The sequence below is a fragment of the Eurypyga helias genome, unplaced genomic scaffold, assembly GCF_000690775.1.
Source record: "Eurypyga helias isolate BGI_N326 unplaced genomic scaffold, ASM69077v1 scaffold23667, whole genome shotgun sequence".
NCBI classification, from domain to species: domain Eukaryota; kingdom Metazoa; phylum Chordata; class Aves; order Eurypygiformes; family Eurypygidae; genus Eurypyga; species Eurypyga helias.
In genome coordinates, this window is record NW_010262662.1 from 81350 (window position 1) to 101484 (window position 20135).

Here is a 20135-nt window from a genome sequence, read left to right on the forward strand (position 1 = left end):
TGTTTCAGACAGTTTCGTTAAACACACCAATTTACTTTTTTTTATGGACACCTTTTATGGATTTCCCACTGGTCAGATGAAGGGACCATATGGCAGCACAGGGCTACACAGGGCACCCCTGAGGTCTCTTACCTTTCTGTATGTAGAAGAGCAAGAAACAACCAAAAGGACCAGCTCTGTCTGGCTCAGCTCCACTCCTCAATTTACTCCAGCATTGCTTATGACTTGCCTAACTTGACAAATAACATCTTGCTTGTGTTAGGAGTAAAAATGTTCTAAGAAAAAATGGAAAGTTGGCTTCAATCAAGCCTCAATGGGTTACTGTCACTCCCTCTCCTTCATTTGCATCAAGTAGCTCAAAATCTTGAACTGGAGAGCATAAATATTAAGGCAGATCCACTGATCCAGGGCCGAAATTAGTGAGGTGCCACTGTAGGGAGTGCAAAATTGCCTTGGTGCTTGACAGCTGTTGAGATTTCCCCTTGCTGGGCAAAAGCCCTCAGTCAGGTCTGGAGATGAGGGACGTGCATGCTTCTGCCGCCAAAATGGATTTAAGGAAGACCTGGGTGCAGCCTTCCACAGTTGCACAAAAAGGCCTTAGAGCTCTTTCCCCTCCTCTTGGCGACTGAGACAAGCTGCAAAGCACATCCTGCTGCAGGCCTGCTTCACAAACGCGGAAGATCTTAGAAGGATTATAAATAACAAAGATAGGCTACTGCTACAAACTGCGCAGAATTAAAGAGGCAACATGCAACAGACTGTATCTGAATACAAAACGAGTACAAAGGACTCTGAAGACAAGGTATTTGCAGAAAACCCCACTTTCTGAGTCACTGAAGCCAGTTTCCTCCTAGTGCATATCACAAAACCCCTCCTGAACTTTCATCTTCTATCTAGTCTGACCCTGGGCCCTGCATCACCTGAACTAGTCTGGACAAAGAGAGGTTCTTGGGTTTTCCAGATGTGTGCTCAGTTGCCATAGGAATGAGCAAAAACATATGCTTAACCTGCATGACGGAAGACAATCCTGGAAGACAGTAACTCAAAGGGCTCATAATATTCTGAGAGCTGGGCTTGTTCAGCCTGGAGAAGAGAAGGCTCCGGGGAGACCTTATAGGACCTTCCCGTACCTGAAGGGGCTACAAGGAAGCTGGGGGCGACTTTTTACAAGGGGCTGTAGTGACAGGACAAGGGGGAACGGGTTTAAATTGAAAGCAGGGAGATTTAGATTGGACATCAGGAAGAAATTCTTCCCGGAGAGCGTGGTGAGGCACTGGGACAGGTTGCCCTGAGAAGCTGTGGATGCCCCATCCCTGGAAGTGTTCAAGGCCAGGCTGGATGTGGCTTGGAGCAACCTGGTCTGGTGGAAGGTGTCCCTGCCCATGGCAGGGGGGTTGGAACTGGATGGTCTTTAAGGTCCCTTCCAACCCAAACCATGTTGTGATTCTATGATTCATACAATACTGTGACAGCAAAGATAAAGCAACTCCAGGGTGCTGCCCAGCCCTGGGTACTGGATGAGGACACATGGTTTTGCTGCTGCAAACAACGTATGTTAGATAATAACTAAATAGCCCAGCACTTTTCAACACAGAAGAAACAAACAAGAATGGGTGCAATAAAGAGCTGTTAAATCCAGAGTCCCTTTTAATAATAATAATAAACCACTGTCCCTTCTAATACAAAGACTACAGGGCATCAAATGATATTACCAATTAACAGATATTTTCTCACAGACCACATAAGCTGGGAAATGTCTTGCCATGGGATATTATGCTCACTAGAAGTGAAGCAGACTCTTCTTTCATTAGTTTGACTAAACCTGCTATCTCTAGCTCAAAAATACCAGAGGTACACATCAGTAGAGGCTAGAGAAGCATGTATTTGGAGGTATCACCGCTATAAGCATGCTCTTCTGTTACACACTTCCCTGGCATCCAGTACTCGTTCCTGGAAAAGACAGTGGTATAGACTAACCTTTGGTCTGAATCACTGCGGCTGTTTCTTCAGGCAGTTAAATACAGTGTGAATTGCAATGCATGCATTTCCAGAAAAGCACAGAAATAGCATGGAGAATTTCAAGATGAGACACAAAAGCAAGCCAGGATCTATAAAACAGGCCACAGAACAGGGGCTTACTGAGCTCAAACTCTCAGCCTGTTGAAGAGAATTTACAGAAGCTTATGTGGAAAAAGGGATCTCAGAGAGACAGGGCAGAAAAGAGGGTTTACAGTTTCAGAAAGAGCCAAATGGCTTGGATTAAAATTGAGATTATACAGTTTCAACCCTAAATTAAGTATTAATTATTGGAATAAACTTACCTGTTAGTGCTGGACTCACGGTTGCTTTGCACTTATTTTGATGATACAATATATAATTTCTTAAACATACCCTTTAACCTATCTTTCTGAAATATCTGTATGGCTGAAACAAAGAAGATGCAAGTGAGAGATGCTAGACATGGACCCTCTTAGCACAGAGCCTACGATCAAACTGGAAATGGATAGAGCACTAGGTATGTTGGCTAGAATATCTTGAACAGATGCAGTCTGCTCTCCCAGGGTACTGCCTGAAAGGCCTGAAGCAGGAGTTCTTATGGGTTTGTCTGCACTAGAATGTGGTATTAAGAGACAGAACGTAATCACAAGGAAATGCATTAACTACACAACATGGGCATAACCTTACTATGATTTAATAGTGGGCACAGCTTGCCTCATCAATGCAAAGCCACGCTCCATCAGACAACTCCTCAGATTTCTGCTTTGATCAAATAAAAGTCTCTAATAAGGACCAGTCTGAATAGTGGTTTGAATTGGGAGAAGAGGCTAGAGAGAGGTTTAATAATTAAGATTTTTTTAGTGTTGCCACACATTGTTGAATTGCTGGTGCAAATCAGCCTGTAAGTCAATACACCAAGTTTTTCAGGTCCTCTGGGACCTGCAAGGATGAGAAGCTTTAGATAAACCCAGTGGTTAGCATTAAGTTAGGAACCAAGTCAAGGACACCTCAGTCAAACTTCAAAAATTAAAATTCAGAATCCTAAGCAAGTCACGAAACCAGCAACTCCTGATTTTGAGCCCGACATGACTTGGTGCAGGAATCAACCCCATCTGCTGTAAGCAAACGCCCGGAGAAAGCATGTGACATCAAAAAGGTGGCAGCCTGCAGAAAGAGACAGACATCACAACTTGCATTCTGCAAGGCCAAGGTTGCTGGGAAAAATCAAACCCAACTATCTGAAATATGGTTAAAAGTAACAAATAACATACAAGGAGAACCAAAAGACTTTCCCTCTGCCAACCACAACAAATGGCTCAGTAATACAAAATGTCAGATGGCACTTGAAGCACAGTGGATGGCCAGACAAAAAGTGCATTTTTAAATCATTAACACATTGGGAACACACAGATGTGCAGTACAACTACATCTGTGCATTGTAATTTCTACAGTAGTCACAACTTAATGAATCATCAATTGTGACAAGATCAATGAACCGAACGGAACAACAAACTAAAGCTAGTAAATTCATGCCCGGGGCAAGAGCTGAGGGTTTATTTTATTATTTTTTTTAGCACTTGTATAATTTTTAGTGTCTAATTAGTTACAACATGAATCCTCCAGAATCCTTTTATTTCCCCCCCACCCTTTTGAAAGTCCTACTGCAGAAGATAAAGATTTTATTCATGTTGCTAGATTCAAGTCTATATACTCCTCATCTGATCAGCAATTTCTTCCTCAGGACAACGAGCACATGGCAGGCAGAAGTTATAACGTTAGGACGTGTGCTACATGCCAATCAGATGGACTCTGACTAAGCCTACCACCTCTAGGCAAAACAACTGCTGTTTTTTCCATGAGGCCACATTATTCTGCAGGCGAAGCGACAGCTAAGGTTCTCTGCAATGCTACGTTTTGAAGGGACAAATTCACAACCAAATCAAGCAACCAAATCGTTTATTTGTAAAGAACACACACTGAGTTTCCCCCTGGCCTCAACCCATTCAACAACTTCAGCGCTTGGTCGGCTGATGACGCTTCCACACGCCTAAGCTAGCGACGTTTCACGTCAGTAATATTCTTGCAGGGAATAAAGCTGCTCTACCTAGCCTCCTGGCAGGAGGAGGAAGACAACACCCCACCTTCTTGCAGAGAACGGTCCATAAAAGCAAATTCACTCCCTGCTGACCACTCTTCCAAGTGAACCATTTTGATCTCTTCCATAAAGAGACTGTCAGTGGACTGGTACTTGCCAGGGGTTCTGCTGGGGTCTGTCTCCCCTTCCAGAAGGCTCCAAGGGACAGCAAGCTCTCTGCTTTCCCTGGCTTGTTTGTGGCCATTAGGCATGGAGCTCCACTGGGAAGGCATCTCCTTGAATTGTGGCGCTGGTGCACGCTCTACTCTTCCCTGCTGGGGCTCCAAGTGAAGGTGATGCAGGCTCACTTTAAAAAGGCTCATTCTGTTCCTCCTCCTGACCTTTGTCTCTCCTTCTTTATGCCAGATATCCTGTCATCTTGGACTATGCATTCCCCAATTCATTACCTTCCCCTGCAACAGCTTTTGTTAATACCACCCTGTGTGCACAGTTCATGCATTTTTCATCAATATGTTTATGATTTCTCTTCTCTCTCCAAGGACTTCTTCCTCATTGGGACCAACTGTGGCATTGTCTAAATCGAAGAGATATAGAAAAATAAATTCCAGTATGGCCCTGCTTGTAAACAAAACACCATTTTGGAGCTGTAGTATCAAAAAGCAAGACTTTGTGTTTTTAAGGTCTCCAACAGGTTAATGTTTCCAGCATGTTTCCAGTGGTCTCGGAGTTGCTCGAAGGTCATAATGCCAGTTCTGTGGCGTGCAGCACTTCGTGCAGCCAGTCTTACTTAAAGCATGCTGCATCCTGTGCCGACAGGCACTCTTATCACAGGGAAATTCCCCCCAGCCCCAGCTTGGAACAGCAAGACAACCGCGAGCAGTCGTACGCTACAGCTGGATAACGTTACAGCTCTGATTGCTACTGAGACTTCTCCAACTCAACTCATACACCAAGAACTTGGAAAGGTTTCATCCAGGCTGGACCCTTGTGATAAAAGGATTGAAGGAACTGAGCACAGGATTAGCATGACAGATGAATACATTGCGGTGTTTTCCTGTGGCATCATCCAACCTGCCTCATCAAGGCGCTAAACGATCTTGAAAAAACATTCTTCTACCTCACACCCGCTGGTTTTCCTCAGGATAAAGGATTTGAAAGAGCGATTCCGGAGCTCTGGGCAGAAAGCATCTGAGCAGGTGAGAGTGCCAGAAAGAGTCACTACTTTATTACCCAACTGAAGTATCCACAAGAATAAACAGCTGAATACTCTATGGGGAAGGTGTTGTTTTACAAGATTCATACTTTTATAAAGATTTTCTGGGCTTCTAAGACAGCAAGTAGAATGCAAGTATTTTAGATCATCTTTATACCAAACGTATTTTAGTCACTAACAGCTCAAGTAACAAATTAACAGTGAACGGTCACAACAATTAGTACCTTGCATCCAAAATTAGGGCCAATTATTCTTTTTGCTCCTTTATCCGGGCACTGCATTTTAATAAGCATCACAAACGCAGAGCCCTCCTGACACCAGACTGTATAAAACACAAGAGATCCATAAGAACAACTAGACGTGGGGCTTGTGAATAAGCACGACGCACAGAACCCAGCTGTCAGAATGATCAATATTACAGGTCTTTAATGCAACGCCAGCTTTGTTTTGTACAGTCAATGCCTCAGACCAAGACCAAAAGGTGGTCCATCAGCAGCAATTACATGATCTTCCTTTTTCTGCAGGAGAGGAAGTTAAAGTACCTGTGAAATATTCTCTTCCACAGGTACAGTGACACATGAAGTATACCATTCCCTACATGGACATCCTCTCTTCTGAACAGCTGCTGTTGTTACGGATTTATTAGCACGTGTTGATATTCCAGTTCCATGTTTTTCTGGCTTTCATTTTAAACCAGTCATTTCTCCAAGAATGATTTAATTGGGGCTGTGAATTTTTTTTTTTTTAGTGAGAAGACGATGATAAGGCACAGAACATAAGCCCAAGATGACTGTATTGAAACTTTCTTGCATGCAGAGATTTATGCTTTCGTAGCTGTAAGCACTGCATTCCCTACGGTCATGGTTATCACATTCTGTTCTCTCCATGCTCCATTTTCCATTTAAGAACTTACTTTCCAGTTCTATTAAGTGGATATATTCTCCCTTTTCTGCAGGAGAAGTTACAGAAGATCACTGTGGTGCTATGTCTTCTTAAGTGCCTGTGTAAGTCATGGCATACGAGTAAATGACAACAGGTCAATAAGCTTTGAGCAAAGAGTCTCTCAGTTATGAGCAGATACAGAAGATAATTTTGCCAAAGTAGTTAAGGACTCAGAAAGGCTTTTCAGGACACCTTGCTCTTGCCCTTCCCTTTTTCCTTGGGATCAAAGCTGATAATCCATACGGCATTATCAAGCAGTGTTTCCCATTAATTTCCAAATGTTCAAACAATGAGCTACTAACTCTTTCAGAAGGCTATTCCACAACCTAACAGACTTCAAAGACTCTACAAATACATACCAGCAACTAACTTTATCAGTCAGCAGGAGATAGCAGCAGGACTGACATACAAGCTACAGAGAGCACATCTGTCAATAACAGGTTGCTACAGACGCTCTCAGAACAACGCATCTTGAAAGAGATCCAGCAATAGGAAAGGTCTTTTGAAATGTCTGATGATAAAGATTATTTTAGCTCCTGATGGTCACCAGTAGTGTTAAATCTGACAAGAAATGTGATTTTTTTATTCTGACAAGTTACTCAGCCACTCAAATTATGTAAAGGAACTAATTTCTTGTTTGCGTGTTCCAGATGAATTAAATACATTTCCATTAAAGTGTCTTTTACAATAATAAACTGATTAAGTTGTAACTGCGGGTTTTCATGTCTATTTTTTCTTCTCTGAAAGACTTCCCAATCCATGTATACAAAATTAATTAATAGAAGTATTTTCTTCCGACTGCCAGTCCTCCAAACTCAATTTATTATCTGAGAGTCACCAGGTCCAGCCTCAGCCTAGTTATTACCAGAGAAACATTTTGAGAGCCAAATCAGGGCTCACTGACACCTAATCAACTCTACTTTCTTGTTCACTGTTCTTTTTATTAGTAGTGCAACAATGGTCTCTATCAACAAGTTCCTCAAATATCAGTTTTCAAATAACTAGATGCATTAACAACCTCTAAAAGGTGGGTATTAAATTGACAGTGTGGAGATGCTGTAAATAAAGAGGACAGTAAAAAAAAAATCAAGCAAGAAGAGCCAAATCACCTTAAGTGACAGGGATAATAGGAACAAACATAAGAAATACTAAGAATTTTTTGCTGTAAGCCTGGCACATATTGCTTGGAAACAAGAGAAGACAAATGTGGGTGCATTAGAGAAAGAGAAGCTATGCTACCAGTGACCAACTGAATGAAAAAACCAACTGTGATCCTAGCAAACATCTGATGGTGTATCTCCAAAATCCATGGATCCATCCGTGCTTTTGAAAGGACACTTGCAAGGCTCCTTGTGTGCACATCTCTAGTTGAGTGTGTTCAAAAAAACCCAGTTGCTGAAATCAAACAGGATCAGATGCAGAACAGGACCACTGATACCAGCAGAATCAAAAAGAAGATTGGCAGATGGTCTATGAAACTCCGGTGGGGATTCTGCTGCAAGAAGAGGCTTACCTGGCCACTTTCTGGTACACATTAGGACATCAGCTAGCACGCATCCCAACCTAAACACCCTCATCTTCCCAACAAATGTATTTCCTTCAAGATTTACAATCTGTTATCTATGTTATCCTTGCCTTTTCTTCCTCTGTAGTATCTAGTGCAAAAAGCTGATGGGACACACATCTCCTTGGCAGCCTGCAATTTGCTGTTCCACCCTCCCACCCTTTTTAGACTACCAGTCTTTTCAGCCTAGGCCTGAGCCAAGGTTTCCACCCTGGCTTCCTGCCTACAAACACCATCAAAATCCCAGCCCTGTCTACCCTTCCAGACACTGTTGTGGCCACGGGGGTCAGGGCACACGGGAATGCCAGCCTGTCTGCAGTGACGTGAAAGGCAGCACTGGTAGTTGCTGCCTCCCAGCTGGGACGGATGATCTGTTCCAACAGAGAGTCAAAACAGATTAGTTTAAACCACAGACGATTTAATCTAACCTGTCTGCTCTCAAATTGGAACAGAGATGCCGAAGCAGTCATCTGGCCATCCCTGGTCTCAGCTGGGAGATGGCAACCCACAGGGACGCCTCCCCAACAAGACAGGAACCTTCCTGCGTGAGCGCATTGCTGCCAGAGAGTTAAACCGATCTGTTTGTGCCTCATTTACCTATTGGAATAGGCTGAACGTTCTGGTAGCAGAACAGCCTGACACACTTTCCATGACAATCTCCCAGGAAGCTGTAAGCACAGAATGAGAAGCAACCTGTCTCTATACCCTGAGTCCAGGAAAACAGCGAAATAATGCCCAGGGCTCAATTACCAATTTCCGTAACAGACAGAGGTTACCAGTAGGTTGCCTCAAGGCTCTGAATGAGCATCCATGTTTCTGAGTATCTTCATGAGGGATTTGAGAAACGGAGCAAGTAGAAAGGAGACAACTGTTACTGGCGACAAATTCTCAGCTGAAGGTGATTTCCAGTACCAAAGTCAGTGCTTATAAACTTGGAATAAAGCGTGTGAACAAGGAGCTCCGAGAAATCTTTTGACAGGATGTAACGGCACACTTAAAACTTCAAGCTACTTAGTACCTGGCAATACGAACCCGGCGTTAGAGCTTTTGTAGGATTCTGTAGAACATACTTCCATCTTGTTTGTTTAACACTTAAAGTTCGCTTGTTTTTATCTAGGGAGTCCTTCCTGAATCACAGGTACTGCTTTTGGGTGCTGCAACATCACCGACACCATTAGCTTGCTGGTATGAACGTGACAACATCCCATCCTGCTCCAGATGCAATCTCACAGGACCTCGTTTGAGAGGCAATATGCAGAAACAGCCACTTGCTTTAAAAGAAAAATGTTCTCAAGATTAAGAGGTCAGTACCTTTTCAGACACAAGGTTTTATGGGAGTGCACAGCTCCAAAGGGTTCAGCTTGGCATTAACTATGTGATATTTCATATAAAACTTTTCAAAGGTTGTATTTCTTGCTTCATAAACTTGTAGAATGAACCTCAATATTAACCTTAGTGCATGGCAGTCTTCTGATGGAACTTGCTATCGTGGATACATTATATGGTTATGTGCCATTAGTTAATCATTTAAACAGAGGTAGGAAATGGAAATTATGGCATTTGGTTCCGATACGTTCTAAAGATCTGCTGACTCTCCTGTTTGGAGGAGAGGCCAGCAACACTTAAAACTTTTCTCCACCTGACAAAATTAGTTCTTTGTCTCTCATTCACAGACAAGAAAGAAAGCATTTCTTGTCAAGTATTATAAAAAATAAACCACAAGAGTAAGACTAACATTTTTATGGAATCCAGTCTTTGAAAGTAAATAAATAAAATGAAGAGAACCAGGAGTTTCACACCTGGATTGTGAAGACAGGTGCTCAGACAGTAAATAGCTGAAACGGTTCTTCAGATACTGTGGCAGCCTACGGACTGACAGCATGGGACGTTAACAGTGATACAAGAAAAACAGTACATGTAACATCCCTTGTCTAATTGAAACAGATCGCCGTTTCTGCTCCATCTTCTGTCTCCTACGGGACCAAGAGACCACCTCTTTCCCCCTGAGCTTTTAGGGTTCTTCTAGCCACTGTTCAGTGCCTGAGAAACGACTACAGAGTTCTTAGCACGATGACAGGGCTCCTAAACTGACTGACCAGACGAATACCAGGCAAACTGCTGTCAAGCAACGCAATACACTCTTACCCTAACAGCCTAAGTCCACATGACTTGGGATTTACATTCTTCTAGGTGACAACTTCAACTTCTCAAGGAGTTCACCATGAGTAATTGGCTTAATGTTTCCCTTTTTAACAAGCATGGGATATGCCATCAGCTAACACAAAACAAACATAGGCTTCCTCATTTCTCTGTGCAACACTGTCATTTTGGGACATTTCGCCGAGCAGCAGAGCACGTGGAGGTTCACTGTGCTGCAGCTCTCAGAAACCCAATGGTTACAGAGGTTCATTACTTCCTTTCTACGTGAGGCGGGGAGTTATTCTCTGGATTGTTTGTGGAGAGAGCAAAGAACACGAGTAGGACCTCTGCCATCACAGCAGCCTTTCTTCCCAGAGAGAGACTAAAGGAAGTTGGAAGAGTTGGCGAACATGAAACAGGTAGAGGAAAGACCTGTCCTCTCCCGAGCAGACACATGAAGAGACTACTACCAATTTCAGAGGCAGCAGGGTACAGGGAGCCTTAATTCATTTACTCAGACAGAATGAGCACATGCAAATGGATTCCATTTCCCTTCCATAATTGTTTCAATTTTATAACACATTCCTAGAAATTCTTCTTGGCAAAAAGATGCAAAAGCAATGAAGACAAACATGAGCCAAAGTACAATGATCCAACTGATCCTTTTGTAACTAACCATACGTAAACAAGGATTAAACACAGCTAACTTCTGTTTACTATTCCAATGACAAAATCACTTTTGGAAGAGTGTTTACAGAAAGGGCATATTGTCCCAGGCCTTCCGAGATCTAGCTCTCTGCAGAAATCATTTGTAACAGTCAAACGTTTGTCATTTACAGCATTTCAAACCGTGTAACCCCAGGAACTGGAAAGCAGCTGGCAGATGGTGAAAGAAATTAAGCTCATGACATGGTTCAGTAAACAGCAAATTAGGATAAGGTGGAGGTGCTTCCCATCCGGGGACAACTGCTGCACTTGGGGAACTTTCCAGGGCTCCACTGAAACACACCCCTACTACCCTGAATTCTGTCAGCACAAAGCCAGGCTGTAAAACTTAACTTGCCAGGTTACCTTGAGAGTGAAACCCAGCGTGCAAGCAACCCCTCCCCGGCTCTTCCGTCTGTCCTCTTTACCAGGAGCTGCTCTCCTGCAGAGCCTGGCAGTGCTCTCCAGGCAGATAACTGCACGCCACATGATTAGGAGCCTGGGATAGGGCATAGGGGATTTGCATAGATCTGTGCTGGAAATGGAAATTGGAGATGGTATTTTCATTTTCATTTAACCTACTTAAAAACAAAGGGAAATGAAACTCTGAATATATTCAGTGTCACTTGGATACGACTGTATGCTCTGGGTTACAGGGGAGTGAAAAAAGGACTGCTTGCAGAGCATTAAAGGAACAGCTACGATTAAATCGTTTCCCCGTTCTGGAAATCAAAACCTGTAACTGAGTGTCCCAGTTGGAAAGTCCTGGGAGAAGGGACTGATAACATACTTCGTATCTGAGCCTTCTTCCTTTCCCATAGAGTTGATATACTCCTTCCTGACCCTTGAAGCCTTTTTTTTTTTTTTTGCACTGCTTTTCCCTATCTTCTTGTTGGGTGGAGACTGCTGGAAAGCACAGACTGAAGGTCTAGAGGCAACTCGAGACAAGCACTGTTATCGTCACCTTTCCTTACACAGCCGCAGTGCTGAACATACAAGGAGTCTTGCAGAAAGACACCACAGACACTCCTGCAATCAGCTTCCTGCCACGTTCTTCCACACTGGCATCCTTCCTACTCACATTTCATATAATCTCCCTATTTAAAAAGCTCTGTAATTCTCAACTTTACCGCTGGATAATATATTTATTAATTTGTTAGTGCCACTAACTGTCCCCGAGGCTTTTCTTAGGAATGTGTGTCAGCTTATTGATTCTAGCCTTCCCCTCCCTGCACTGCTTTCCTCCTCTGCCAGGCAGGCAGGAACGTACTTCTGTGCTGCTTCAGGTCATAATTGGAAAAAAGATAGAAATGTTCAATATGACTCATACATAATTCAGCTTATCAGCTACCCAGGAGAAATGAGAAGAGAAGGTATATGCACGTCTATTTCTCCTACTATCAACAGGAGAAATAATTTTCAGTTACATTTAAGTATACGTAGTTTGGTCACAACAGGATTTGCGGTTAGAAGGGAAAAATGAGAGACATGGGAGCAGAGAATGAAAGGATAGTAGGGAACTGAACTGTTAAAAGAGATTCACTGATTCCTCCAGGAGACTGGACTCACGCTTCTCTCTTAATATTCAGAATGGAATAGGTTAGCAATTAGAAAGGATTATCTGCCTCTGATCTGTAAAACATCGCAGAAAACTAAATAAAATAAAGCTCCAGATTAGTCAGGTACAAAGACATCTAATAACAGCCTGCTAAACCCTGACTGGGACTTCTGGATTTAATGTTAAGGCCTATGTTCTAAAGAGCAAATTGTGAAGAAGCATTAAAACTTATTGTTGTAACGGATTTTTAATGTAAAAATCAATATGTGCTGTGTATTTAGCAGCATGTAACCATGAGGACGTCTATGATAGAGTTTGTCATGCACCAGGGACCACTGCATTAGTCAAATTCCTGAAAGGAAGTGCAGAATGTCTGCATCATTCAAACTGCCACCTGAGAGCAATTACAGAAATTATTTTAACCCCAGAAGCAGAGGGAAAATCCATTCCTAGTTGACAGTCTTGAGGGTATCAAGGGTTCCATAAGAAATGTGTCATTTTCAAATACCTCTACAAAGTTCATGTTAGGAAAGCGATGGCATAACAGAGAGGTTACCACTATGTTTTGGAGGCCGTTGAGACTCAACACAACCACAACCAGGGCACTGAGTTGCACCATCCACTTTGCCAACATATAAGCAAACAAAGGAATATCAAAAATAATAATTATTTAAAAAAAAAAAAATCACACTCCCTAAATCCAGAAACAGCTCAATCTAAGGCAGATAACAGAACAGTAAGATAGCATCACTGAAAATAATACAGGCCTGTGTGTAGAACATCTTGGAAAACAGAAATATAAATAGTTTTTACTTAAATACAGACACATCGTAACAGAACTCATCTTCTTCATCAGTTAAGCCAAGGTAAGAGGCACATGTAGCTCTTCAGCCCCTGTAATCAAGCTCACAACTCTATATGCATGAGCACATATAGACTGTTACACAGCAAATGTTTCTTCATTTGGCTCATTACGAGAGTCCCCAGCAAGGGGGACAAAACTCTTCAGTTAGAGAGGGAATCACAGCTCCCCAGCCTGCAGATCGTTTTTGACCCTATGGGATCACATTAAACTAGCATCACTCCGGATTAAAGGAAGTTTCCAAACAGAAAAGTGGGCCCTGTACCCAACTGGTGGTGAATTTTGCTTCTGTGGCTCCTAAATAGTGTGCATGCATGTCTTTTCCTGTCTGTGGTGTTTCCTAACATTCTCTATTTATGTGGTGGTCTGCAAGTTTTACCTCATCAGGAAATCAGCAGGAGCACCACGGAGCTGTGAAATACTGTTGTGCTCCTTTATGCAATGCATGTCCCTGTCGGCCTTTGAACATTTAACACAGAGCAAATAAATTATTAGCGTGTGTGTGCATGTGCATACATATCTAGGATGCATTAAGGCAACTGCTACCAAAGGAAACAGGAATGTGCCTGGAACAGTTGGGTATTCAAGTATCTAGTATCACAAAAATCCAGTTGCAGGAAGCATTTAAATGCAGATCTGCACGTAAACTGCTGAAAGAGCTCCAGTGAGCTTTATGCACTCACATACACAGCTGCAAAGGCAAGAAGTGACAAAAAAGATCTGCTTTTTTCCCCGCAATAATTTTCAAGTCTGTAGCACCTGTTATCCTATTCTCAGTAATGCTACTACTGAAGAGCAAGCTGTTCCTTTAAGATGCCCCACCTCCAGAAACAAGACACACAATCACATCAAGTATTGAATGATTTCTATGATTCCCATCACCACAGTGTCTGAGCACATTACAGTTGTTTAATGCATTCTTTGTCACGGAGCAGAGAGGAAAATATGATTACCTCTACGTTGTGAATGGGGATGGGAGAACAAGGGACAATAGGTAACTTGTCATGTATGGCTGGCACACTCACCATTCGGATAACCAGTCTCCGCTGGTTCAAAATCATGCAACAATAAACACTTTTCAGTCCAGTTTTTTCATTACTCAAAAATTTCTGCATCAATACATATACACCAAGCAATGTGCCTAAGCCTTTTCCTGCTTGTCTTAGGAAAAACAAGTAAAGAAAGCCCAAGGATTCAGCCAAAATGCCCTGGATTTGTAACATCTCAGTACATTTACAAAATCCTATATGAACAAATACTACAACACATTGATGTGCTGAAAAAAACCCACATTTCCTTAAAAGCAAACATATCCCTTATTTTATATTCATATTTAAAAAAAAAAATCATCGACTGATCACAAGATTTTGTACCTAATACACTGTTCTTCCACAAAACATTCCACTTAGAAGAAACAACATAGCAAGCAAAATAAAACCTGCTCATATAGCAGGCAAGGATCAAATCTTTAACAGGAGAAACAGAGTACCAAGTTGTGACTACAGTGAAAAGTAAACACACCTAAATTCCACATCCAACTCAAAATCTGAAGAGTAACCTGAAAATCTATTCAAGTGTGCCAATTTATACCAGAAGGTGCAGCCACATGGATTAAGTTTCTGACTGTCAGACACAATTCTTAAGATCCCCTGAAGATGGGTATTCTATCAAAGCAGACAGATGAGAAATACACACAAATGTCTCTCTACCTAGCCCTCAGAGTCAGACACCTCGGACAATACAACCACCACACTTCAAAGCAAGTTCAGAATTTGCCACCTTTTCATGACTGTCTGAGAAATACCAGCTTCTATCACTAACAGAAAATTACACATAAATGATACAGGATGAACACAGCTTTTCCAAACCAAGCTAGAATATCACCATGCCATTTAAAACCACCACACCAGCATGTAGCTACCACAGCCAAAGCCATGTCTTCTGCCACCTAAGGCATGAAAAGCCTTCTCACTTACCTTCTAACACTGTTAATTTGGCACTGGTGTTTATCTCCCCAACACTGTTGGTGGCTGTGCACTCATAGATAGCTTCATCTCGGTGAACACGCAGGGGCTGTATCCGCAGAACTGATCCCGATCCATCATCGAACTCAATAACCTTTAACAATGAAAAGAAAGCACTTCTTTACTGCTATCTTCTGCAACAAAAACTAAAAGTCAAAACAATCCAGGGGTTAAAAATCAAAACCAAACCGGAACAAGCCCTGCAAGATATAAAATACTATGCAATTAGTCAAGTGTTCCAAGTCCAGAATTGCAAAAATTCCAGAGTCAAAAACTTACTTGTCCTCTGAGGAGGCCAGAACAAATGAAGACCCAATGAGGTTCTTTACGAATCAATTAAGGTTGACAAATTATTAACCTGGTAATAAAGATGTGGATCTGATGATTTAAAACATCTGAGCCATATTTGCACTAATGGTTTTACTAATCACACTGATAGCAATTTAGTGCCAACTTTCACCTTGATGGAAGAGCAGAATGATATACTCCTGTGGGATTACCAGGAAAATAGTAACAAAATGAGAATTAAACCTTGAGGACCTACAGCGCATGCTAACTCCAGCAGAAAGTGAGGGGTTTTAATGTCCTTCAGCAGCGGGTACTTTACAACTCTGCCATAATCAACAATGATGTAATTACGATTCCTTCCCCAGCATAATAAATTAAGGCCTTAATAAATCACTGCCTTTCCATCCATCCTGCTATGCTGTAACATGCATTACCCTAACTTCTACATGGAAGAAAGAGGTATTTGTTAGTTTGCAGCTGGATCAGTACGAGCTATTCCGTAATAGCAAGGCTGTGAAGGCACAGCCTCGGGCCACTGTTAATGCCAAACTCATCCTTCTCCTATTACTGAGCACAGCAGAAGCTGGAAATATTAACTCTACTGCAGATGGTGACAGCATGAGGGAAAGGCACAAGCCCCCCTCCTGTCACCTGGGAACTGACTGCAGGGGCAGATGAAGAGACGGAGCTATACTTTGTTCCAGACACGTATATGTCAGTCTAGGACCTGCATTACCCCCATGAAAAGCCCTGTTTGGGGATGCTTCTCACAGCCTAACGACCAAATGAGTGGAAACAGGAAGGAGAAGGAAAAAAAAAAAAAAAAAGGTGCACCACGAGACTCTGCAGTGGTGGGAGAAACAGGAAGAAATGAAAAGGTAACCAAGACCACCAGAAAAATCTGTTACTCCTCATGCTGGAAGGAATATCCCTTCTGTTCTAAGTAATAGAAACAGCTGCAAAAAAACCCTAATTTGGAGTCAAGTAGCAGCAGACTGGGCAGAGAAATGTGAACATCACCACATTACCTTTTAAGGAATTAAAAAAGAAATTAAATACTCAATTTCAAATTAAATATGAAACTGTGACAAAACGCTAAACTTTCTATAACCTTAGGGTAGGACAGGACTACTGCCCAATTTTAAAACAAGACCAAGTCAGATGCAGAGGTTAATTCACTTCAGCGATAAGGACCTAAAAAGCTAAGAGGTGAAACAGCAGAAAAGCTCTCTTGCCCTTACTATCCTTTGAACAAACACTCTGTGAGAGAGGAAGGGGGCTACAACGACTAAGGACCCGACAGACACCAAAACGAACAGTGCTGTTCAGTTGCTAATGACAAATACCACTTTTGTGTGGTAACTCAGCATGCATACATCAGTTCTGGATGGTCTGGGGTTTTTTTTTATTATTTCAGTCGAATTACAATTTTCCTCTAAACAAAGACTAGCTTAGTAATGAGGTAAAATGAATAGTTATCTAGGAAAATAAGAAAGATATTATTTACTGTCTCATAACAATAAAAATACCTCAACTATGTATAAAAACTGATGTGAATAAAGGTATGAAATTGCTTATATAAATGCATATAATATGGCATAGCCCTCTGGTCAGCCACAATAAGTAACAAATTCACTATAAGGTTATATTTACTTACAAATCAGAATGTTTAAATGGTTACTATACAAGAAAACTTAACCTTTATTGGGGAAAAATAACAATGTAAAACAAGATTAAAATTGATTACTTCAATCAAAGTTTTCTGCTCACATACAGACTCATGATTAAAATTGGTGACTTGAATCAATCCATTCTGGGCAGCAAAGTCATCTTGTGCTTCAGTCAGAAAAGCAAAAACATCAAAGACCGGGGATTAGAGGAAAGGCTGCAGAATAGTAGAAGGGTCACATTTCCAAGGGCAATTTTCAAGAAAAGAACCCAAATCCGAAAAAGGAAAGCGGAGAAAAAGGTGGAGAAAGTCAGTGAAAATGTGTTTCCTATTTAAAATATGTATCAAATTGGACCTTTTTTCAAAAGCATTTCTGATACCTGGTCTTCCCCTCTTCCTTTCACACAGACTTTAGTTCACAGGGAAATCAAATTACCCCTCAAGATGACTTCGCCATTCCCCTTCCAAAGGCATTTGTGGGGGAGGTGGCAGTAGCTGTCACTTAGAAAGCCTCCCAATAGCATTTTGGCATCCTACTTCTGAATTTCACTGGGTGCAGCAGGCCAAGGAGGTGCCTTATCAATTTTCACACTGGAAACAGAAAATTACTGCTAGATCCAACTCTCATCTGCCACCCAAGTTGGTGTAAACCCCAGTCTCCCATCTGAAGAAGGATCTCCTCTGTGTGTGCTTCCAGCATCATGTTCCAAGGACAGCGCCTGCTCTCCAGGTTGCACTGCTACAGGGAAGGAAGCGTACTTTACTCTAAAGCCCTAGACTCTGTATTGTAGTGATGTAGCTGGGTTGCGGTCACGATTATTGGGTAATTAAGACCTGCAAACATTAGATTGATTACTAATTTTTTTTTTTTTTTAATTACCTCAAACCGCTGAGAACTGACTTTCTTCCCCTTCTTCATCCATGTGATACGAGGTTTGGGCTCTCCTGTTGCCTGACACACAAAAGAGGCCACTCCTCCAGAAATCCCAATCTGATCTTCAGGAGCTTTCATAAACGTTGGCTTGCCTGGAAAAATAACCAAATCACGCCCATGAGGACACAACATCAGATAAGCAAGGAATGTGTCATGTTAATCTAAATTATAGGATAATTGGTGCTCCTACTACAAATCCAGGTTCAATGGCCTTGGCCCCACAAATTCAGCGCAGACTGTAACATGACAAGCACAGTTTCTGCTTGAGTACCCTTTTTTCCTGAAATGAATAAAGTCCATCTGGCTTGCCTGTAAATGAGGGCAATAGAGGGCTCCCCCCGGCCCCCTGGGCATTCATTCAGGTATGTGACAATTTGGAACCATTTTTATGGTTTATTTTTTTAATAAATGGATTTTTGTAGGTTTATAACACGGTCATAGCACTGGATATTACCGAACAGCTGACACACCAAACCTACAGAATGTACCATACGTTGACATTAGTTTTCCTGAAAGCTGTTTAGGCATAAATCAAAATTAACAGATACAGTTTTAAGTATACAAATAACAACCTTTAATTTCACTTTAGATGTGGATGGACATAAAAATCCTACAGCCTGTAAGTATCTGGAAACCTGCACAGGCTGGCCTATGCCTGGCAAGAAACTAATCACTAAAAGTGAAAGTCAGCAAAGAAACCAAAGTGACATTCAGGCCTGAAAGACTCAGCAAAAATGAAAAAAATATATCACGTAACATTTTAATAATCAATAAAAGAAGTTTCATGAAAATACAGTTGTGTCTTCTGGATTTAGGTCCCAGACTTAGATGGATAAAACTAGGTATACAGATTGAACGTTCATCTTTTTCTTCGGCACTCGCTGTAGAAGAGAATTTCGCAATACGTGATCCGAGGGTCATTTTGAAACACCGCTGTGCTCAAGTGAGAAGTGTTTGATGCTCTCATATCCCTATAAAGCACTAAAACATTTAACTCCATGGAGGGAGTTAACAGAGTCCACCCGTGATGCCACTCAGCGCGCAGGTCACGCTAAGGCCGCGTTTCAGACGCAATTCTGATCGACCACCCCAAAGATGAACCTGACCTATAGAGGGGGCAGCGACAGCCTCTGGGCCACAGACAGGAGTAACAGTGAGAGGAAAAACCCGTTCAAACCCAAGACACTGAACCAACGTCCCCAGTCGGGCTGGAGGCGGATCTGCATCTTCATATTCTGGACACATCCACGAGTATGTCCTTGCGGGAGGGGGGGACGACATCCGTAAGGTGGTTTAACCACTAAGCTTTTGATGAACTGAGGGCTGAGTTTCCCTGATCTAGGAGGGATACAGATTCAGCGACCCCAAAAGAGGACAATCTTTAAATGCATTTCCCTAACGTATAAAATGCTATGGGTGCAGTTGCACGTTATAGCCGGGCCAGACCGGCAGCTCGCAGATACTGAAGAGGGCAGGGGGCCTTGCTCTGCCCCTCGTCCCACTTGCCACCCCTCCCTGCCCCCAGCCACTGGCACCCAAACCCCTACAAGCAGCTCTGGGGGCATCAGAGCCTCTGTGGAACAGACTCAGTCCCTTAACATGGCAGAAAGCCACCTTCCCCCCCCCACCTTCTTCTTTTCCAAGCAGGGTAGGGAGCACAGTGGCTGAGGGCAGGATCGGACAGAGCTGGGGTGGCACTGGAAGATGGTGCCTCTTCCTTGCCTCAGCAGCTGCAAGCAGGCACCTGCCACCTCAAGCTGCAGAGTGCAACTTCGCCTGTAAACAGCGATTTCTGAAGACTTTGCTAAAACTGCAGGACCCTCCTTAATCCCCGTTTCACCTCCTGGTATAGCCCATGCTAACTGCATCCACAAACCCCCACCATCCCAACTGCATGTCACGGAGTGTCTCGACACGCACGGCAGCTCGACCAAGCGACATACTCCAACGCTGCTTTGACATATGGTCAAGCTGGTCATGGCGATGCCTCTATGGTAACAGGTTTAAGAAGGGGCAAAATGCCTCATGGTGGTGAGGAGTGATGCAAAATGTGCGAGCAGCAGCCCTGTGAGCAGCCAGGTCAGAGAATCACAGAATAGTTTGGGTTGGAAGGGACCTTAAAGACCATCTCGTTCCAACCCCCC

General features: G+C 42.6%; 1 protein-coding gene across 1 annotated transcript in view; it reads right to left on the minus strand.

Annotated features, from left to right (window-relative positions):
• Positions 1-20135, minus strand: part of LOC104512723 (receptor-type tyrosine-protein phosphatase F-like) — a gene marked incomplete at its 3' end in the record, with an annotated part of 98308 nt that overhangs the window by 72456 nt on the left and 5717 nt on the right. Inside the window, exons 2-3 of the mRNA XM_010155815.1 lie at positions 17938-18083; positions 15053-15194 (exon numbers count right to left, since the gene is read on the minus strand). Of these exons, the coding sequence (XP_010154117.1) occupies positions 15053-15194; positions 17938-18083 (288 nt within the window). The remainder of the gene's footprint in view (positions 1-15052; positions 15195-17937; positions 18084-20135) is intronic.